General features: G+C 41.5%; 1 protein-coding gene across 24 annotated transcripts in view; it reads left to right on the top strand.

The window, feature by feature from the left end:
* tcf7l2 (transcription factor 7 like 2) overlaps window positions 1–23,838 on the top strand; it is an 80,061-nt gene that overhangs the window by 9,820 nt on the left and 46,403 nt on the right. For 14 of the 24 annotated variants that reach the window (XM_077625158.1, XM_077625157.1, XM_077625156.1 and 11 more), the window contains exons 4-5: window positions 16,474–16,575; window positions 22,687–22,746. The exons of 3 other annotated variants lie outside the window; for them this stretch is intronic. In XM_077625158.1, coding sequence (XP_077481284.1) covers window positions 16,474–16,575; window positions 22,687–22,746 — 162 coding nt within the window. The remainder of the gene's footprint in view (window positions 1–16,473; window positions 16,576–22,686; window positions 22,747–23,838) is intronic. 7 more of the 24 variants (XM_077625165.1, XM_077625169.1, XM_077625167.1 and 4 more) reach the window with 1 other exon arrangement.

The following is a 23,838-nucleotide window of genomic DNA, read 5'->3' as shown; positions in this document are numbered from 1 at the left end:
ACCATACACTGCGCTCAATCAGGTGCTGTCGTCTACAGCATACCCTTTTATTGCTTTGTGGGTCCAAATCCAGCCAAATATCTTTCTGCGTCCAGATTCGATTATAAAAAAATATATATGTGAGAATCGGTCTTGTGTTGACGTTGATGTTAGGGAAAGTTGCTTTCCATCTTTCTTCACTTACTGAGAGGTTCAGAAGACAGATCTTGATTTGCCTTTGCGTGTGCAGTCTTTACATTTCATCATTTGTGATACACTGTTGGCTGGAATTTTCTTAGTCATCCATTGTTTCAACCAAGTAGAATCCCCCAACAGTTGCAAGAGCCACACAGAATGGAAAAAAAACAGTGGTTAGTTCAGTTTTGGTGTTGAATGAAGCTTTGGGTATCAATGTTGCTATCTCACGTGGGGATGAAGCCCTGGATTTCTGTGATGCTTCATGAAGTGGTTTACATGGTTCTGAAGTACCCCTCGTCAGACTAGGACGCCTGTGTTGCGTATATTAGCATTTGTCACCTGGCAGAAATGCGGTTGGCCGCGGTGCAACCATGCCGGGTGTGAACGTGGAGACTTGTCAAAGACAGGTGCCGGTGGTGGCCCTTGGGTTTCACGCACAGCAGCTGGAGAAAGACTTAAAGCTTGTGGTCAAGTCTAGGTCAGAGGCCTCAGGTTGTATTCCCGCTTGACTATGAAATAGTTGAATATAACCTGAAGAAATACTCTGTATGCCGACGAACCTTGTTTGTCCACCATTTTACTTGCAGTGTTGTGTAGGTAGGTTTATTTAAAGCATTGGTTTGTTCAAGAATCAAAGTTTGACCTCGAGCTTTCTCAATAATTTTGAACTGCATCATTTGTAGGACCTCTTACCAGATTGAATGCATGGCTTCTTTTTTTACGACTTGTCTTTGTACTACATATTCTTTGTTGAAGAAATATTCCTATCAGTTGTTTCACATTTAATTAAACTATTTACATATTCAATCTTGTTTCAATAAGAGTAGAATCTGAAATCAAGGTAAAAGGTTTAATTATTTAGGCTTTTTGTTGTTTGCCATTTTCAGATTTGTTAGAATTTCACAATTTCGCAATTTAAATGTTACATTTTAAGGATTCATTGTGTGGAGGTATTATTCAATCTAGATGTTTTTTCAGTCACTTTAAGACAAGACGACAGCCGTATATTATGTCGCATTGGTAAATCACTATTTAAATAACACTGTGTGACTGTGTCCACAGTCTCTGATGCCGGCAGAAATTTTGCATGATGGCAATACAAACATGGAACACATTAGCAATGGAGCAAAAAGTGCAGCGTAATGATCTATGGGCCCTGCAGGAAGTCCTCGGGGCCTTTTAGGGGCAGGCCCAATCATCTAGGGAGTGTGAAAGTCCAGCGCTGTAACTTTGCATGTGCATATGTCATCATCTTCCCCCTAATTTGGCTGCTCTCTCCCGCCCAAAGTGCCTGCCCAATCTCCTGGGAGAACAACTGTTTCTGCTGTCTATAGGCATTGGAATTCCTTGCTCTGACTCGGAAAACTGAGAACTTGTGGAAGTTTTCTTTACTGTCTCTTGGATCATTTTACAAGAGTGGTACAGTGGTCTTTACACAACTGTTCCCAGTTGATGGCAAGCTGCCAGTTTTCAGTTGACAGTTGGACAAATGTTTTTCATTACCACTGGATTTAGTTTCACACTATGCAACTTAGTGGTGAAGGTATTCGAGGTATCACTTTTAGCATCTCAAGTGGGGATTGTCAGGAAAATCTTTTAAAACGTCACCCGGAGAACATGCATGGAATTTTCAATATATTTTTGGACAGTCAGGCCAGATAAGATTCTGAGGCAGAAAGAGGCAACCATTGACTTTAAAGCAAGAAATAAAATGGAAAACCGGCTATGACACTCTCGTTGTTGGCTTCTTGTGCTCCTTGGCTAGACTAAGAGATGCGGTCGTAGACGCCGGAAAAAGTCAACCTCTAATTGCTGCAAAATTATGATTGAGGCATCAGCATGGGTGGATGCCGCAATGGGACTGGTTCCACAGTTTTTTTTTTTGCTGGAAGAAGTTGTGCCTAGTGGAATTGCTCCCCAATGACAAATGGTTGTCATAAAATAGACCCCTACTAACCACAGAAAATTCAACTTTTCTTGGCATACATTGTGGAGACAATCTTTTTCTCCATGTTTTGAATTGGCCCTGCCATGTGGTTTCCTCGGATGGGCTGCTTGGAGCCGACTGCTTCCACATCAGCCGCCTGCTTTGGTTTTGGATTCAAGTAAAATAGGGCTTATGTATTTTTTTTCTTTAATACCACAGCGATCTGTGCCAAACTTCCAAATTTTCACACACAGTCATCTCCTTGTGTATTCAACTATTTTCAGATTTTCGTAACAAACAAGAGGCACACCTGCCACTCGGACCCAGTCGTCACCGCCGCTGCCTTTCACGGCACTTGTAACGCACCCATCCAGCCATTGCTTCGTTTTTTGACGTGCCGTGATTTAGCGAGTCGTGCCAGTAATGATTCAATTGGGCATAAAGTAATTGAGAGGCAGCCCGCTTGCCATCTGTCCTATGAGATTAATACTCTGTTTAATTAAATATGACCTTGAGGCCACCCAGGGAGGTGCCGGTTGGTACCAATTGCCAAAGATGTGAAGTTTAAAATACAAAGATGTAGATATGGTGGATAGATAGATTTTGACAAAACTCAATGAAATGTTTTTCCACCCTGTCTGTTGGTAAGGTTTAGACTGAAGATGGACTGACTATATTTGTGTGGTATGTTGATGGCCTAAATAGTGATTGCTGTTTTAACTCTTATTTTATGTGTGGTTTCGTATGGACTCCTGAGCTTTGGTTTCTCTTTGGACGGCATCCAGAGACTACAAGGCCTGCTTCTCCTCAGCACTCCTGCAGGGTCGTCGTAAAGGGCCCTGCAAAGCTCCGTTATTGGATTTCAGGCCTGATCTGGTTGTTTTTGCTGCGTAAACAGGACATTAAAGACAGGGGGGTGTAGGGCTGTGGTGGCGAGCTAATGAGTCTTTGTGTCAGCGTGAGCACGGCGGGGCGGCCGTGCGTAGAGTTTTCAAGCCTTATCCTCTGTATCCGCAGTCTCGGTGACATGCAGTGAAGAAGAGGAGTCTACACCCACTGTGTTACAGTAAACAGAAATAACAGATCTGTAAAAGACATTAGCACGGTTCACTCTGTGCCTTGCGTTACTTCCGTACAGTTCTTTTGAGGAGGGACAACATCCCTCTGGTTTCACTGTACAAAAATAACAATTTTAATTGCTATGGTTGTTTTGTTGAGGCTGCCGTGTGGCAGGCGGGACGCGATTGAGGTGGCACTGGCGGATGGTGAGGGGGTGGGATCTGGACAGACCTCCAAGGAAATTGCATGGTGTCCTAGATGGAGGGCTACTGTTAGCACCTTTCTGCCAGTTCAACATTGCCCCTTTGAGACAATTAAAGGTGTATATCCAAGCAGCCATCCATTTTCTAGCCCACTTTTCTGTAATAGGGTCACAGGTAAGCTGGAACCAGGGCCATCTGACTCTGGGTGACAGGTCAGCAATACCTAGGACAAGTCAGTAGACAACCGGATGGCACATGTAGACAAGATATAATGACAGCTGGACTACTCAAAGAAAATCTGCGTAACCAAAGGGTTAAACAGCTGGGACCAAGATTTGAACCCCAAACTATGAGACCACCATGTTTCCATTGTGTAAACCATGTGAACATGTATTTTGACCAATCCAATTCCTACATGCATACATTTACCCAGCATGCCCAAGTTGTGTCTCTTGGCAACTTATTTTTGTCTCTGCCACACTCCTACCCTTCAAACTCCCTTCCTATTCTTTTCTTCCACTCAGAAATCCCTCCCCTGCCATCCCTCTCACAGTATGTGCTCTGATTACCTCTCCAAACTGGCAATAAGTTGATTGCTTTACAGAGATGATGTAAGCTCCTGCCCTAGGGTACATCAGGTTGGATTTCTCCTTCTTTATCTTGTAAAGCCTAAATTAACAGCTGGTTTGGTCGGAGTTCTCCCGGATCTGACTAAAGGATTAGGCTTGGTTCTCATGCGAGTCAATCCAGTTTGATTTATTGCAGGTCTATCAAAAAAAGATCAATGGGAGTCCTTTTGAAAGTAAATCCTTAATCGCTCTTTGCACTTACGTGTCATCATAGTGATTTTTTTTTATTCTCCCTTTCTCTATTTCTCACTCCCTCATTCTTATTCTTTCCATACACCTTGTCAGTTTCCCTCCCCCAATCTATGGTAGTGATTCCCCCGCCAACAGTATTAGGGCAGCTGGATAGATTTTTTTTCTCTTCCGTGCTCTCATTAGTGATCCATTCAGGCAAGGCAGTTCGGAGTTGGCAGTTAGCATTCCGTGGTTGTGCTCGCAACCTTTGTGCTGCTCGTGTTTTGTCTTCACTGAAACTTTCCTGTATTAAGCCCGTCACTCATGCCAGGCTTGGTAATAAGGAAGTTGAAGAATTTATGTGTTTGGTTCTTCTAACCTCTGACTCTCTGATCCATATTTATGAACACAAGACTGAAATGACAATGCTACTGGAAAAAAAAGGCTCTCGTTGGGGTGTTCAATGGTTCTTAGGAATAGTACTTTGGTTCAACAAGACTGTATAGTATTAAAAACCGAATACATTTATAATTTAGCAGGCAAGTACATTAAAAAAACAATCCAAAGAAAACAAAAAAACTGTGACCTGAAGTTGTACCATTTGTTTCAGTTCAGGTTACACATTTTTTTGCGTCTCTTTTGTTGGAAGTTGGTTGGAAAATCACTCTTCTCTCGAGGTCCTCACAAATTGAATAGATAGAATGAGACACTGCTGTGTATTAATAATGTACAAAACTCACTTCTCCTCTTCCTGTCAAACTACAAGGCTGTTAGGATTCTTTGCAGAATATTCTATAGGACAGTGTGAATGGATCAATTCATGCTAACAACGATTCTTGGGATTTGTATTGTAACTCAGAAAGAACATGCAGCTCGGATTCATCCATTTTCTATTAAGATGTACAATTCTGTAAGGCTGGCATTCCAAATGCAATAGAAGCCCTTTTTCTGATCTGCTGTACAATATAAATTTTGGTTTAGTTCTGTGGTTATTAGTGGTATCTAAGGAACACTGTTAAGGTACTAAGAGAAGTGTTGTTGTATCTAAAGGGAGGATCCTCAGTAGATGAAAGTTCGGTCCATTGACCAGGCGACATTGAATGGTGATCCTGTGCTTGTTTTCCACTTCGACACCAAGAAAGACCACAATGGTCACAGTATTTTCATAGCTAACCTTGTATAACACAAGCCAGATTACGATTCATTGGAAAGTTTGCATGAAACATGACTTCTATCCAGTGGAGGGAGGGTTGATATGACCTCACCGTCCAAGCGTGGGAACGTTTCCAGTGGCTTGCGTTGAGGACTTCATGTTTGTAATGTTTTCTAAGGGTCTCTACCATTTTTTTTAAATCAACCATCTGATTGTCACAAATCATGCACCTCTTTATCTAAAATTACACCCGAGATAGTCTAGGTTGAATTCAGGTGTGTCCAGCTGACTGCCACACGGACCTTGGGCTCTAGCGGGGCGGGGTGAAGCAGGACTGACAGGATATGTGGGAAGGAAGGGGCTTGCTGTCAGCCAGCTGGACCTCTTAATCCTACAGCCTTGGGGAAAGGGTGTGTGTATATATGTGTGTTTCTGTGCGTTTGCCTTATAGTGTCAATTCTAGCACACACCTCTCGTAATCCTGTGGCCCAGCTGAGTCTACGTGTGTTTGTGTGTTTGGTTCCCCATTGAGACAAAGCCAAGGTTTGTTTACTGTAGTACAGCCTTTAACGTCGCATTGTATATTCACATCCAGACGATACTGTCTCATACCACTTGAAAGGGGATATAGGGTGAAGGGGGTCGGAGGAAGTTGTAATGGCAACAAATAGCCACGCTTCCATTTCTCACCGTTGCAGTTCCTACTTCCTGTGAATTAAAGCATCAGTCATTATGTAATCTTTTACACCAGCATGACCATAAAAGTATCTAGCTCACAAAAATAAAACTGTTACTCCAAAATTTAACGTACAGGAAGCTCAACCTCTGGTTGGCTGATGTCATGACTTGTAAAATACTTTTGGTCCTAGATTATGTATGTACTTCTGTATGTACTATGTACTTCTGTATGTGGCATTGTAACTTAATTTATTTTACTTAATTGTATTTGCTTTGTTTTTACAAAAGATAAACACGTAATGTGAACTGGACCATGCCCAAAAAACCAATTTACCAAAGATTTTCACTTCACATATTCAAAAAACCCATAAGGCCTATGCATTTAGTTTTTTTCTAATTTTCTCTTTTATTAAATTGTATCGTATCAAACCTTTCCACCATCATATCACACATACTTTGAGGTGGCAATCACTCCCATGACTCCACCAGTAAGTAAACTCGTCCCTTACTTGACCATACCACATCACATTTTTGTGTGTTTTCAATTCAGTTGTTTCTATACATGGACATTTTTTGTCCCGTGCACACGTAAATGCCTTCAGCACTACAATACCGTCACTTTTTCACCTCTGTCGTATTTAGCGGCATTCTGTGCAATCTTCCTTCCTTTTTTTCCCCCAATGTATTTATTTTTTATTTAGCCCCCCAACTCTCTCTTTGCATATATCACAAGCTGGCAAGCTAAGAGCTTGGGACTTCCCCACGCCACACACTCCAAACCTTTGATCGCTTGCTTTGGAGGTAACATCAAACGATGCAACGCAGAAAGGCAGCTACTACTGTGAAGTTCAATGTTCAACTTGATGGCTTGGCTGAGGGCTTTCCCCCCACCACCACATCCCACCCCTCACACTCTCTCCTCCTCTAGCCCACCACCACCGCCACACAACTCCCTCCTCACGCCGCTCCCTCGTTCCCTCTACCACATCTCTCAGCTGACAAAAAAAAACACGGTTTGCAGCCATGGTTTTTAATTCCACCCGACCTCACCTCCATAGAGTTGAGGTTGCACGATGCAAGACATCCTCGTTGCGTAAATTTCTGACTTACACAAAGGTATTGCTGGCTGGCCCTTATGGTTAGAAAGTGCAGCCTCCTCGTGTATATTTCAGATGGTTGCATCAATGCCAAGCGTGAGGCCTCTTGTGGCAGGGGGGAATCACAATCTATTGTTATTCCGGGAATTGGTCTACCCTTTGCCTCCTTCACACCTGCCAGAAATGAGGAAAATATGGCTGTAAGTGCGTATTTTGTTGTGGAGATTTGTGTACAAGTGCTGATTGATTTTTGAGATTTGTGGCAAAAAAATGTCTATTTAGAAAAGCCATTCCCCAATTCGTCTTTGCTTTTAAATGATATGCAACTGATAATTTAAATTTGGATACTGCATAGATAAGGGCTGAGCGATATGAACTCAATGATATGATATTTCCAGAAGAAGAAAAAAACATTCACGCTCATCCTTTGTAATTTTGCAATTTAGAGTGTCCAATTAGCCTAACCTGCATGTCTTTAGAATGTGGGAGGAAACTGGAGTACCCGGAGAAAACCCACGCAGGCACAGGGAGAACATACTAAATAGTGCAAATATAGTATAACTTACACAGATTCAACAAATTGCCCAAATAGTGTTTAATTTCAATCTTGTATCTTAACAAGTAACAACACCAGGAACACAAGATGTCAAAGATAGTTGGAGCCATTGAGTTTTCGAGGTTCTGAATGAGTAAACAGTCATTTAATAGTAGTTGGCTTATTGGCTGCCACTGATGTTGGTAGATGTAGAATGCATGTGAACTGGTAGAGCTGGCACTGGATGATCGCTGCCTGTCTTACCGGTTCAAATAGGACTTCTATCATCGTCATCGAACCCACTTTAGGTCCTGATTTCCATCTTTTTCCACGTTTTACTCTGAGTCATGAGTGTGCCAAAGTTGCACATCAGAATCAATACCCCGATGGGTATCAGAATTGGGATAGAAATTTGTTTCATTCAACGACAAAACGATGTGATAGAATTGGTCTATACAGCTTTTTCTACGAGGTTTGCCACCAAACGCCATTTAGGTGAGCTTCCAACTCTCATTTAAATCCAGGTCATACCCTGGCTCCACTGTTCTTGTCTGCTATTTAAATGGCCGAAGACCAATTGAGGTGCTCTTCTAAATACTTTTTCCTCTCTCTCGCTTGAGCTTCCTTGTCTGACTGCCAATTAGCAAAAAAAAAAAAAAAAGCCGTGTGGCCTGCTTTTCTTCTTCCCCGCTGCAGCTTCCTCGATAGACGTGAGCGTACGCACATGTTTTGGTGTATCATTAGCGCTGTGTGCGGGGAGGCGTGCGCCAGCTTCTGCTGCCTTATCTCCATGTCAATCATGGCATACATAGTTATGTGTGTATGTGTATGTATGTGTGTGAACATCAGTTGTAATGATCTCCATCCAGCCTGTCGGTGCGTGTTAGCGCCCGGCTTTCCTCGCCCCCGGAGCAAAGCGTTCCCTTGCTAATAGATGCAAAATTAAGCTGATCAATAGATGGCCTCAGCTCATTATTGACACGTTATCTTCGGCGTGGGATTTTTGTCCGGGGGCCTGTGAAGGGAGGGTTTCGAGAGGCGAGGCAAAAAGATACAACAGAGAGGGCAGAAGAAAACCTGTACATTATTTAAATAAATTAAATCACACATTAAGCCAACTAGTCTAACTCGAGTATATTATTGGTCATGTCGGGAGACTAATTACTTTGTCAAATTAAAGATTCATCGATAATTGGCATGGTTTAGGAGCAGGGGAGGATGGATTGCCATGCGATTAAGTCGTAATTAATAAGGAGTGTGTATGTGTGTCTGATTTGAAGGTAAGTCAGAGGGTCAGGTTAGGGAAGCGAATGGGGAAACCAGAAAAAACTTGGCTGAGAGTGACAATGTGTTAATAGTGATTGTCTCAACATGGCTTTCATTTTACTGAGCTCCAATGACCAAGCCCCCATAACTTATTTATTATGTCGAAAAAATGCAGGTAATGGAATGGTAATGGTTTTTCCGTTCTTGGTGGCTAATAAGAATTATGTTAAGTCTTCTAGCCTTAAATTGGGTGGTTGTTTTATATTTTGATTGCAAAAAGGATGTTCATAATTGACACTTTATACAAGACCAAGTTAATGGAAAAGAAGTATTAAACTCATAAAATGACTACACTTAAGTCCTATCCCAAAACCATTGATACCGAGGATTAATGGGAACTAAAATGGATGGTTTGATTCATAACGAGTTTATAATTCCATAACTTGAAGCTGTGTTTGGGACTCGTGTTGCGATTTGCTGTTTCTCATGAATATTCAGGCTGGACTGCTTCCAGGTGCACTTTCAGGTGCCAAAGAGGGAAAAAAAGCGTGTGTTTGCTGCTCGGTGCGTTGCTTTTGTGAGGATTAATTGCCTGTGTGTGAGCGCGGTGCCTCCTGCGTGATACTTTGGGATTGATGAATATGTGTAGGTGGATTCGTGTGATAGTGCGCGGCGGCGTTCTCGGCGTGTCGGAAGTCTTTGTTGAAGCCTGAGAGTGCACACATTGTCTCCCCTGTGAGGAGCAGCTTCCTTATATCCCGTCTGCCGTTTAACTAATTCACAGTGAACTCTCGCAGAACAAAAAAGACAAAAAAAACAAAAAAAAACATCAAGGCAGCTCTCCTCGTAGCACTATAACAAATAACGGCATTCTCTGGCAGACTGTGGGCGCTGCGCAGTTCACACCCTCAGCTGAGCTCAGCTGCTGTTTCACCTTTTTAACTCGCCTACTTTCGTGGTGAGCCTGTGCTGTGGGTTGCCCGACCTCTCAATCTGCCTCCTGGCCTTGCCTTACGCCAAAAAGAGGCCATCTTATAGGTCAGCCCAATCAGGACACTTTAGTGCTGCCAAGCCATAGATGAACTTCTTGGAACAGCGCTTCATTCAATACTCTATAATAGAAATGAGCTGTTTAACTTAATTGTTTTTAATGAGAATATAAATACTGGCAATTGTTGGTAACCAAAAACACGGATTGAAATATGTTGATTAGACCTATTTGATTAAATGCAATGTTTTATTTGAAAATTGACACTCAGTCTAGTTGGTCACGTTGTTTTTGGTTGTGCCAGCGGTAAGACTTGAGTACCAAGCCATAGCAGTTTGCAGCTATTTGGAATTGATGGATGATAAAGCGTCCTAAAACAAGGAAACCACAGGTCACATTGGCATGAAAGTTGAATGACCAGTTTACAATTCATCTTAATGGGAATGGTGTTTGACAGATGCCAATAAAACGGTGGATAATGTCTGGTAAAATCAAGCCAGAAGAATTAAATAATTGCAACCTTTAAAGGTAATCATTGGTGTTGTTTTATTATTGTTGGCAAGCTATTGAAGAAGTAAAAAAATGCCACTTGTTCGTTTGCTAGCAGGGTTGTGCAACACAAGTTTTTCTCATTGATTTTTCTGTTTTGTTTTGTGTAGTGAGAAAATGCTTTTAAAATACTTCACGATAATTTTTTTAGTGGTGCCGTGTTAGAAATATTTCCATTGCTGTTTACTTAGCTGGATTACGTGAATATTTAATCACGGGGTCCTAGTTAGCAGCTGCATTTTGGTTTGCTGTTAGGGTACAACCCAAATCTCACTCGAGATCTAGGTGACTAGTGCAATCCCAAAAGTAATTTGGTTGCAGTTTTGGGTGCATAATAACTATATTTGAATTGCCACTTAATTAGTGCGCAAACAAGCAAAGATTTTAAGTTTTATTGTGACAACCTTCTAATTTTTGAGGCTCACAATGGACTAGAAAGCACCTTAAGGAGAAGCTCTACTGCATCATCCGATGTTAAAGCTGCCAGAGTAGCCCTGTTCATTAGGCAGGCTGATGGAAGCCTCGCCATCTCCTGCTGGCCTTCCATCCTCTCTGTCGCTATTTATAGACCGGCCAAGATTCTCCTAATGGCACGAGATGAGGGAAGGTGGACTGCGGGAGGGAAGAGTGCAGAAATGGAACACCGTTTACTCCTGAGGCTAATTGAGAGGTTGCTAGATTGCAATTCACAATGGTGTCATTGAATCCTACGGGTTTCTGTTTTTATAGCGACTCTTCAAGTCAAAATTCAGATGATTTACCTTTTCAAATCTAATTAAACTTTCCTAAATAAATCATTAGGCAGCTCAAATTACATACTTATTTGGACAGGCTAATTATTTAACCTTTGTGTTGCTCGGATTAATAAAACAAACATTATTTTCGTGCTTAAATAGATTTCAAACTGACATTTAGTTATCATTAGTCAATATCATTAGTTTCAGTTCAGATCAGCGGGAGGCACTTGTTCTTTTTTTGTTTTTGTCTCTACTGATTTTTCTTTGTCGAGCAGTTTCACCACCTCTTCAATTTTTACCGGTCACATAAGCCGATATTTCAAAAGCACATTTGTTCACACCTGTTAAGTCAACAGAATTTATCCATATTCAACAGAGAAGGAGCAAACATTCACGACAGGACAGGTTGAAAGTCAGATGTTGGTTGATATAGTCTTAAATAAAATATCAAAGCATAATAGAATCAAACTGTAATGTGTCTAAAATCTCTCCTCTATGAAAATGTCATTTGTCTTTCCCACAATGGAAAACTTTTGGGGAATATCATTCACTTGACCGGACTCCAGTCAATGGATTGGCACAGATAATTGGATTCAATTTGAAGGATACCCTCTAAATGTCTTCAGCTATGAATTGATAACCAGGGTCGACCATCAAAGTTGAACAACTTAACAAGTAAAAAATAAAGAAGACCTTGCCTGGTTTTACGATGCAAGTCAAGTCCACGTTTGGTTGTGAGACAGGAGAGGCCACGTGGGCATCCCCTGTTGGAATGCATGTTTATTTGTAAGAGTCAGACTGAGTTCCTCCCGCAAGGAAGAAGAGGGAGTCTGAGCTGGTGGTTTTGGCCCAGATCGGCGGCCTGAGCGCTCTCAGGGCCAACGGAAAGCGCCCCCCACACCCCCAAGTGGCTCTGGCTTTGTAGTAAATATAGGCCCGTTGGAGCCATACCCGCCCCAGGGCACGCAAACCCCAGGCCTTCCCAAATTCCGCCTTTATTTTCCTGCTTGTGAAATGCCTCTGGCTATCAGTACAGGTGGGGTGTATTTTTTTCTTCTCTGCAATATTTACTCATAAAATGTGTATTAGCAGGACCAAAGAAACCCATGTTGTCCACATTTTTGTTATTTTCGTGCCCTCGTCCGTTCATCAACTGAAGCCTACATCTATATCGTTGTTTGTTTTTCAACCCAGAGGGGATTTCAAAGAGAGAGAATTAAGATTTACTTGACCCCTGTCGCCCAAAATTAAGTGTTCCTTTCTGAACAACTGGTGTTTGCATCTTCTCTTCCACCTGCCACTCAGGACAGACTCAGCTGCAAACAGATCAAGTGAAAACGCGGGCTTCGTGTTTTTAAAAGGATCAGATTGTAGTCAAACTGCTCGGGTTAATCCGTTAAGCCGAGGGCAGTTTACTCGCAGAGGTTTTTTTAATGGGCTTCTCTAACTCTTCATCTCGTCAGACTTTAATAAAGCTCTTTAAAGATCCACCAGTATGATTGGATATAATCTGCATTCTGTCGATCACATCGCGGAGAGAGTTCTCCCCCGTCATTGAGGACCCTTTGACCTGACATGTTTCAAATGGGGCTTTCAGGGCTTTAGGACAAGCAAGAAAGTAGACATTTCTGGACGATGTTGTGTATGGACATTCATCTCTGACAGATGGGAGGAGATCTGCTGTACTTTGTACATAACATCCATATGCTGACTCTAAACCCAAGCTGCTATTTGTCTGTTTACGGCCCCCGTCCTTCCACTTGTCCCCTCCCCAGTTTACCATCCATGGCATGGCTGGGGTGCCTAACAGACACCTCGTCTGTCCAACTGTCCTGTACTGAAAAACGAACCAGATTTTTAGTGCCATGTTGTCGCATAAAAAAAAGTCTGCATGTTTCATCCGTCTGGTACTCGTTGCTCATAATTTGACAACAAAAAAGCTTTGCTTCAGCTGCTGCTTTTGGATTCATGTAATTCAGTGTATCAGATTTCAGCTTGATTGATGAAACGATTGCAGAAAAGAAATTGTCTCTCAATGGGAACTTTTCACGGACTTGGCTTTCGAGTTTATTAATGAAATGAAATGGTCTTTCCTTCCTCTGCTTTCAATAAATCTCTGGACTACAAAAAAATTGCTTTCCAGGCATAAACTGCCAATTGACAGTCCTGATAAAGGAAACAGTTGGCTTAGTAGTAAATTAAATCACCTCTGTCAAGGATAAATCAATTACAGAAACTCGTATGATGTACACCCAAAGACATCGTTGTTTTCATTGGCAGTTTTAACCTGTCTACAAAAATGGAGATTCGTAGGCACGTGAATTAGGAAGTGCAATAGCAACATTATTTGTAGACAAATAATTGCAGAATATACTATATTTAGCACTGTATAAAATCTTTTCCTCCAAATAATTTTTGCCATGATAAAATGAGAACTCCCTTTACCAATTATTGTTGTATTTGTGTAACACCAAAACATTTTCAATACTTTCCATTGACAGGACTTTGTAAATTCTGATAGTTTGACATAAAATATGAAATCATCGTAACTCCATTGGACCAACAAGAAGCGTTAATTTGCCCGGGATGAAATATTTGCCCCGTTGAGAGTTGAGTTCATCGCGCTACAATGATTTGGAGAACGGCGTTGTCTTTCACTTTATCAGAGACAATTGAGTCATTCAGCTTCCATTGTGGGGCCGGCTGGGGGAAAATAGAAGGGGGACAGAGTGGGGCGTAGGACTGAAAAGGAGAGGGAGACGCAATCTGGGTGGTTGTTTCAAGGTGGGGGGTTGTTTCAGGGAGTCTATGTGTGGGGGGGGCAGGAAGAGAGACAGCAGAGACCAGAGAGTTATCCTGGAACTCCACAGCAATTTGTCACTTTGGAATGGCTCTTGAGTTACCCATGAGGCCCCCTCATAGCTGGAGAGTTTTCAGGTCGCAGGGTAGGGGGGTGAGAGTAGGGGGCGACAGGGCTTGGGAGCAGCAGAGAGGGGTCAAAGGTTGTGGCCTATTCGAGCCCGGGCAATGTGTCCGTTGATTGAGGGACAGGGAGTGGGGGGAAAGTGGGGTTTGGTGGGGGCGGTGGTAGGAAAACCTGGCTCTAGCAGAGTTTCCGTTCCCTTGGCATGCCTGTAAAAGTTGCAGGGTAGTGCGCAAGGACATTTGCAATCGCCGAGTTGAAGTACGGCCACTTGTTAGGACATGCACACCATCTCTCTCTCCCCCCAATGCCCCGGTGTCACTCTGGCAGGGTGTCACCTTCACGCTCTTCAAAATGCCTCTTGCTGCAGCTGCGTTGACATATTTGCAAGCATGTGTGCACATTCCAGTGGCTGGAGTTGAAGTTCGTCCCTGCGCTACGGTGGCACTGGCCGTGGCCCCGATAGCCTCAATGGCATTTCTCTCCGGCACCCATCTTCAATTACCTCATGGATGACAACAGCAGTGAAGATACAGTATAGTCATAGACGCACGCCTCTGATCGCGTTGGCTTGTTGCTGAGATACGACAGTGTTTCTCTCAAGTTGAATATGGCCGATCTACCCCCCCCAAAAAAAATCCCACAATTATAAGAACTCACTTCTTAAAACATGGATAGACAGATACAGAACTGAAACTCTAGCTCACAGAACTTCGTATTTTCTTGTTTGATTCCAGCGATAAACTGGTTTCAGTATAAAACTTTACATATATCACCAAAGATGTGAGGCAACTTGTCAAATTGTGCAACTTTGCCACACTTACTATGACCCCTCACCACTCTCCTCTTTCCCTGCTGTAACAATTAATACCTGGTGTGTGAAGGGGTTCCATAAATCCCCGAAACACCTCAACTCAGATTTTTTACAACCTTTCCTTTTTATTTTGCACGTGCAAACAAGCATATACAAAGGCAGTTTTGCAGCACTAAAAGCTGTCTTGCAGTCATAAATGAGTAGTGGAGAAACACCAGGCAACACTTTTTTTCCCTCCCCTCCTCCCTTGCAGGGGTTGTAACCGTGGTCATGGAGTCAATAACTCCCTCCAGCGTCGACCACTGGCAGGCACCCCACGGTGAACTCTCCGCTAATTACCACTGATTTAGACACAGTCTCAGGAAGGGTCGTGACACACTCTCTCAGACCAGCGCTGACTCAAACATACACACACGTACATACAGACCTGCATACAAACCAGTGAAATCACTTGCTGGAAAACCATCCAAAAGATATTGAATGTGAATGTATGGCAATGTGTGCAAAAAGGTCCAAATTGAAAAATAAGCAAGAACCTCACTGACTCTTTATTTGGAATGTTTGTTCGATACTATCTCGAACTTCAAATGAACTTCAACATGTGGATGTCAGGTGGTGTGAGTGTATTTTTCATTGGAATAAAAGCCAGCGCGTGCAAAAAAATTAATGATCCACTTCTTGGACAGTCATTTCGTTAGAAGTCATTAATGTCAATTCCATCTTAGACTCGTGCAAGTGAAAAGTTCCAAAGTTATGAAACGCCCACGTGATCCTGGAGAGAAAAAAACAAACTGAAACCCTTAGCCTATTTGGCTGTTTACCATATTTACCAGCCTCAAGAAAGTCCACCGATCCAAATAACCCAGTTCTTAACCTAGCCGACCGAGATATTGATTCTTTGGTCAAATTGTTAAACTAACTCAAGTTATATCACATTGTGGTAGAACAAAAAAGTTATTTGCTAGGAAAGGGAATCATTCGGGTTGTCTTCTGGGAAAAAGCATGACGGGTAGAAATAATCTATGCAGTGTGTCATTGCATTTTGAAAGATGCTTCACATGACTCTAGTTTCATCTTATCTGTTTGTGTGAGAACGTGTCACACGGGGACGCAGCGAGGGAGAGGGAAAGGCTTTAGGGAAAAATGACTGATATCGGCCAAGTCAATCATTTATGAGAGCCGTCAAGAGGTCTAGCCTGGTGAGACGCCACGCTCGGACCTCTTTATGGCTTCCAATAAAAGTCTCTCAACAGTCACATTTATGACATTAGGTCATCTCCAAGCCACAAACTCTGGGCCACTTGTGTAACCGCCACATTTTCTTGTCGACTTTTAATTGCATTTCTTTAATTCATTGGCTGCCATTGGCAGTGAACGATGTCCAATCCATTAAAACTGGAGCAGTTAACGATCCATATCCACCATCCATACTTTTGAGTTTGCACGCCCATCCAAAGAAAAGTTCCTTTTTGTTGCCTTACTTTTTAAGTTGATGTTTTTTTGCTTTCTGCATTGTTAACATGTTTTGTTCCCTTCTTTCCATTCTGTTTCCTTTTCTGCCATTCAGTACCTACAGATGAAATGGCCCCTGCTAGATGTTCAACCAGGAGGTCTTCAGAGTAGACAAGCACTTAAAGATGCCAGGTCCCCGTCACCGGCACACATCGTCGTAAGTAACAACTGCTTTTTCCCACCTGCTATCTCGTCATGTCGGGGAAAATAAATGTTCCCTGCCCCCTATCCTCCCAAACGCTGTGAAGAAATGCATGTTTTTTTATGCATTTGACTACACTAGAAGGTCTGGGGGTGTTGCAGGTGCAACCACGGAACAATTATTTCTTTAGATACATTTTTACGGAATGAGGTAATGTTACTGTCCCGGTATCATGTCGACTTTGAGCAGAGTGTGGGCTAACCTCAAGCATTGATTATGCGAAACTCTCCAAGATGGAGGAAAGAATTCTGGCATTTGACGGCGAGAAAAGGAGATTTTGCAAGACCAAACGTCCTTCCACCTCGGTCATGTCGATAGAGAAAGATGCAGGCTTGTACTTGAACCTCGCTGTTAGTTTGCGCTCAAAGGTGAAATGTTTTTAAGAGGTTGGAAGGAAAGTTGAGTGTGAGGACGTGGTTCTTGAGGTCGCCGAGGTCGGGAAAATGGGAACATTTATGAGATATTTCGGAGAATGTTTTTAACGTTTTATTGGACAAGCATGAATGAGCTCAATGGGAAAATAATCTATCATTTCGGCATGTGTTAAAATGTTAAAATATGTATGCAATGTGTATGTTTTTAATATTAATTGTGATTTGTTTTTATTTTATTTTTTAAAATCTCATTTTGAATATTTTGACTGTTTTAATATCATCCTTCCTTTGGGGTCCCCTGCGTGATAAGCTCTGAAAAAAATCACTGACTGATTATTCAATTGCTCATTATGATCTTTAGTTTATGGCTTGACTAAGAGGCTATCCAGGTGAGTCATATATGACATTAGAGCAGTGGGACGTGTCCCATCCTTGGCAAAGCCCGAGTCCCGTTTTGTATTGCGAACAGTCTTTAAATAGCGAGAGTAGACAAGGGTGATTACATGAAATGCTTTCAAAAGTTGTCTGACAAACAAAGAAAAGGACTTCAGCGACGACAACTGTTATTCGGAACAAAACAAAACCGACTCGGGTCGTTCCTTATCTTCTGCTGATGTTATTTTTAAACATGCGAGTTCAGCGAGGTCCCTTATTCTTGCGCTGTTATTTTAAGAGTTGCTGAAAATGAGCCCTTAAACCGATCGTAGGCAGGTAAATACTTGCGCTGTTGTTTTCCTTGAAAATGAGTCATCTGGCTGTAAATACCCACTGCCATGCAACCTTCACACCCGCTTTTTTTACGTTTCGGAGTTGGGGAACAAAGTTTGAAGCCTTGTAGCTCCCACTTTTATTCAATTATAAAGGATCATCTGAGTGACATAATTGTTGTTGTATGCATGATTTTTGGCTGCGTATAACTCCGTATGCATCGTACAGTAAATTCTACTCAAAAGACATTTCCGTTATTGGTAAAATGAATAATTAATGTATACGCTTTCATTACTTTAGAAAATAATTTTAAGAAACCGTTTAAAAGAGTTTGTTCCCTACAATTCAAAAAAAAAATCTATGAATCATATTAGACTATAAACACTCTGTATTTACAACACTTACAAAATAATATACTGCTGTTGCTTTCTTTGGACCAAACTAATGAAGTTTAATAAGTCAAGTTCTGAAAGAGTCTGGTCAAGGAAAACTTTTGAAGTTGATGATAAATAACTCAGCAGGTTCTATGGGATTTTTTTTCTCCCCACCCCACTCATTTTCCCCCACTTCAGCACACATGCTGCAAAGCTCCAAGGCATTGCAGCATCACACAAACGCACCCAAGTTACTGTTAGCGTGTGATGAAATTGAAGGTGAAATGCAGCTTGTTTTGTTGGCGTTCCTTTCCTCCTGCTCTGCCATCCACCTTTTGACTGAGAGTAGCAAAATGGAATGTTTCCCTCGTTTGCATCATATCGACTGCGTTGCATCTGGAAAAGAGAGAAATTGAAAAACAAAAAAAACCTACTGATTTCTGTGGACAGTGTTCATTCAGATCCCCACTGATGTCACTCAATCTTTCTGTCCGGCTCATTCCAGTACGTGATCCCCTTATCTGTAAACAGTAGTTTCTCTTTCCATTTGCAAATTATAGGAAATACTCAGACACCGTGACTCTGTGCCACCTGTAGCGCCTTTAGCGGGCCTGCTCTGGTTGTGATAAGACGCCACCAATGGGCCAGTGCGATAAGAACGGGCTCGAGTGTTGGTCATAAATCCGGAATGACCGGTAGCCATCGAAGTAAAGATCGGGCAGACTCAAAATGAAGCCATGTATGCTTGTTTTTGATTTTTTCAAAACATTTATTTTCAAGTTTTTATACTGATTCTTACTATTTTTCTTTTTAAGTGACAATTGCGTACCTTAATCAAGAAGTGCTTCTACAGCTTGTATTTATTATGGTGGACCCCCAAAAATGGCACTTGCACAACTTATCTATATTTGTGTTCTGATTCTTTTTTTCATGGGCTTTTGACTAAGATTGTCAAGTGGCTGTGATTAAAAAGATGTGGATATGGTTGAAGCTGGTATATATTCAGGGAAAAAAGGAAGTGACCTCATGCCGACCTGTCTATCGCAGGGAATGGGCCGCCAGCCCCTGTTTATCATACGTTCAAAGGGGGCCAGGCAGAAGCTTTTTGAAGTCTCTGGCCAACCCCGCGGGCAGCCTCCAAACCTGCCGCCGCTGAACTTTTACGCCATTGGTTGAAAGTTATATAATATTTATCCATCTGTTGAGTTTTGGGGGAGTTGTTGTCGGTTGTCAAGAAAAGGATTCTAAAAAAATCCTGGTTGCCGGAGGAGTCAAAGAAAATGTTTGTTGCTTGTTAATCTCTCGCAGCTGTATTTATACTTGCTCATTTTATATTTTCCGAGAGTCTTCGTCGATCATGGCAGACAGACACTTTTGTAACAATGCCTAGCAGATTTGCCACAGTAATTCTTTCAGTGTTAAAAGTCATGGTTTTGCATGTACTTTTGTTTTCCTTTTAGGAAAAGTGAAACAGCAAAAGCTTTTTGTTTGACATTAATGTCAAACATTGACTTTCACTATTTGTATGTCAATATTTTGTGCATTGTTTTTAAACGGCACAATATCTTGTCTTTAGGAAAGTTTAACAGTTTTTAGCAAATTTCAACATTTAAAGTTAGTTTGCTGTCATAGACAAATACAATAGTTTTTCATGGAAGTGTAGTTTTTCTTCAATTTAGAAAAGTGAAAATGTTTGCAACATTATGAATTAAATAGCTCCTGTGAGTTGCCTTCACACTTTAGTTAATGATGTACTAATAGTCCAATTAATGTAATATATTTTTCAAACAGTTTTGACATCAGGCCAAATGCTTAATTTCCATAATATCCTTTTGTCAGAGGCTGAGCTCTACTTACTACACTAAACTAATTTGCGTCATGCCAAGTAGCGTATTGCATTTTCTTCTCTATTGCTTTCCGATGAATCGACAATCAATATAACAAAAGACCAACTTGCAGGTTGGGGATTCAGGCTTTTTATCTGTTGTAACAACATGACATCGTTTTTTTTTTAATCACATCACGAGAAAGGAGGCGTGGGGAGAAGCGAGCGACGCATATTCCGATTGGCCGCAGTTGCTTGATTGGACACTATTGGAATTAGGGCAGAAGCATGTGCATACATACACGCACGCACCCAACGTCAACGTCTCGATCGCAACAATGTCTCCATTGTTTTGCTCCCTTTTCAATGGCAGCAGGGGATGGCTGGAGTGTTAACCATTTGCCGACTGTTCCCGAACGAGTGCGTCATTGTGTCTTTGAGTTAGCCAAGAAAAAGGTCCTTGGAAGGAACGCTCTTGCCCCCCCTCATGCTGAGTCTATGATAATTAGGGCTAGCCAGTGATGGAATCTGGACAATTTAATAGCTATGGAGACCTCCCACCATTTTAGCACCATTCACTTTCCACATTAGAAGTGCGTATAACTCGCTGTGTGACTGGATGGACATGTGACTGCTTGACTAGGTCAATGACTGAATAGATAGTCCCCGGATCAAATTCACCTTCCTTTGCTGCTGCTTTCTCCATCCGGGACAATTGGGGATAAAGGGGACTTCCTGCGTTCTGAAAAGACAGCGCACCTGGGCTGCTAGGACAATTGCTGGGATCTCTGGGAGGCCTGGCTTGCTCTGCTTGTTAATGAATGACCCTGTGGTCAGCAGACCCACGCACAGAGATTAGGAGCTCACTTAGACTCATATTTGGACCTCACTCACCGCGTGCACACTCACGGGGTGACGTCATCAGACGCCGCGTCATGCCTGAGGGTGCTGTCTGGGCGGCCTCTTGTTTCCGCTCAGTGTTGACTTTGTCAGCAAGGCAACAATGACTGAAAGAGTCACGCTGTTCCGATAATAGAACAATTTCACTTGAAGACCCTTGAGGATGGATGAATTGTTGAAAATATAACATGGAATTTACTTTGCACACCCACACGCTGTGAGGAAAGGTTGCGATGTAGTGACGAGTCGGTGTATTTCTAGTTGGCATACAATAGGAGAAGCACTGTAATCAAGAGAAACAGACTGATTATATTGAATGCACAACCCCCCAGTTCATACATTTCGGTGATTAGGAAGGAGTAAAAAATTGTGCAGGTTCACACACCAATTTGGATTGCCTGGTTCACGCAACAGATTGGACGTCTATTGCGGTCAACGACCCTGAAACATGATCATTCATTGCCAGCCAGTTCAATTGTTGTTTTTCTACTTTATAGCAACAAGAAAGACATTTCAGTCCATTGATTTGTTTTTGTTAAGCGAGAGAAAAGGGCATAGAACTTTGCCGAGAAAAAGCAACATGACCTTTACTTTACTGACCAACTCTGCTGCCTGAAAGCAATCCAACAAGTTGCTTTCTTTGCGCTGAGATCACCGGCTTCTATTTGCACTTGCACTTAACCCCCTGAGGGCCGGTGAAGATAACTCGCAGGAACAGCTGCACACTGAACACATACACAGATATGCTGTGTTCTGTTTTTTAACTTTGGCCTGAAGAATCTGGGGAGAACTTATGTAATTGTTGCAAATGAAGTGTAGAAAAAGAGTCAGGATTAGATCCGGATTTAAGAGATTATTTTTGCTAATACTTGCAATTTGGAGACATTTCTGAGGATTTAATGGCTGGTTTTTAACCTTTGCTACCTTTGGTTTGAATCAGTGCAATTTGACAAGAAAAGCTTGTTGTCGTATTTTAACACAGGCAGTTTATGGCTGTTTTATTATACATTTTTTAAGGGGATCATTTCCAAATTGATCAATCTTTTAAGAATTTACATCTGTTTCATTTGAAATTGCACGTTAGTATTTGTACATTCTTATTTTGAAGGGTGTTTTGGGGATTGTTGGTTCTATTTTACCCTGCAAAATTACGCTTGTATTCATTTTTTTGACGTCTTAGGGGAATTTATTTGAATTTTATTTTAACTTGCATGTCTTAAGGGCTTTTATTTAGTTAAAATTTATTTTGATAGAGAATTTAAGGTAGTCTTGTACAACATTTGGGCAATCTCTTTCTAAACTGTGAAACCCGTGTTTCTATGGTAATTTGGCTTTTGATTCTAATCTGCTTGATCATTGTGGGACTCCTAGTAGTCTAGTTTAAACCCACAAGTTTTTGGGGGATTTTTTCACCAATTTTAATGGGGATATTTTTGTCAGTAATGAATGGCAATTTTTTGCTTCAAATTCCAGTGGTGGTTGCGAAAACCCAGCCTTGTCTTTTTTTTTTTTTCATCTAGAAGGGCAACTAAAATGTTCTGGATGTACTAAAGAGTGTAGTGGTGTTTTAACAAGCTGCCAGCCGGTACCGACAACGATGTAACCGCCAACGTGCATAGCGCGTTTACTGGTTTGGTGCTGTATAACCTCTAATAATGGACTCCGACACATACCCAGGAGAAGGCCGAGCCCGCAGAGACGAGCTCGTCGTTTGAATAAGTCAAAAAACGAAGAGGGTGCGGGATTTTCCAGAGATAACACGTTGCTTTTTGCATAAATCCTGGTTTGTATAAAAATGAGTGGTGAATCAGAGCGTGTGTGTGTGTGTGTGTGTGAAGAGCTCATATAATTGTGTGACTTGGGAACGTCCGTCTTTGCCTTTCAGGGGCCTTTCTGCTGGGAATTCCCTGGACAGTCAGATCTGAGCCTTCACCAATTTCATTTGGTGAGAGACCTTTGAATTCCCCCAAAATATTATGATGGATCTTTTTGGTTTGATTCCGCAACACAAATTAACACCTGCTAATTGATGATTGAGAGAAAAAGACAATTTTAATGAATGATATCTTGGGTTCATGGTGATTGATAATCACACTGTCTTTCTGCTTTTTGCTCAATCCGTTGTTGATCATTTTCTTGATCTGCTGTTTGCTGGGCTTTATCAGCATTTTTTGATAACCAAACTAAGCTTTTTAAGACATTTTCTGTTTCTGTGTGTTTGCCCCCGCACTTTCTCCTCTCTGGCTTTTTGTCTCAAACCTAAACTTCCTGGGTGATCTTGCTGATTTAAGACATCTAATCCATTTTCCCACAGTGTGGGTCTGATTAACATACTTGTGGAAATGTTTTTGCCAAAACATAAATGTTCTCCCCATATTTTAACCCCCTTTCCAATTAATGGTTTTATCAATGCAAATGAGTCACAGATGAAATCACATTTATTTTGATTGTTCGACACGTCCCCCTCAGATAATTACAATCTGAAAAACTACAATATATATATATATATACAATCCCTACATATTGCTCAGCAATTATAGTCACGCATACAGTATATAATGTACTAGTTCAATGTGCATAATTCTCTTCATTTAACCATATATTGCCAGCTTATTCACTTTTAGACTGATATTTGAAGACCACCGTACAATTATACTTAGGTTTAATGTTGTTCTCACTATCCAAGAGCACATGGTCCTCATTCACATTAAAGAAAAGTTCAATTCCTTATTAATCACCAGTCCAATTTGATTTGCTTTTATCAAAACCACCAGTTCCTGACTAAATTATGGCCAATTAATAAATTATAGACCAAAACAACTAATAAATAGTGTTCACGCATGGGTCAAAGTTAACAACAGTAACTCAAACAACATTACTCCAACATCAACCAGTTTAAGGTGGTTTACAATATTGATATTCACAGATAAATTAGGCAAGGCTCCTTTCAAGCCTAACCATCAAAAATATACTTCAGCAATTTGCAGTTTGGATTAACAAAACAAACGCAACAAAGATTCCAAATCCTTTCTTGTCA

The sequence above is a fragment of the Stigmatopora argus genome, chromosome 18 (assembly GCF_051989625.1).
Source record: "Stigmatopora argus isolate UIUO_Sarg chromosome 18, RoL_Sarg_1.0, whole genome shotgun sequence".
Taxonomy (NCBI): Eukaryota; Metazoa; Chordata; class Actinopteri; order Syngnathiformes; family Syngnathidae; genus Stigmatopora; species Stigmatopora argus.
This window is presented reverse-complemented; position numbering and strand designations above follow the sequence as displayed.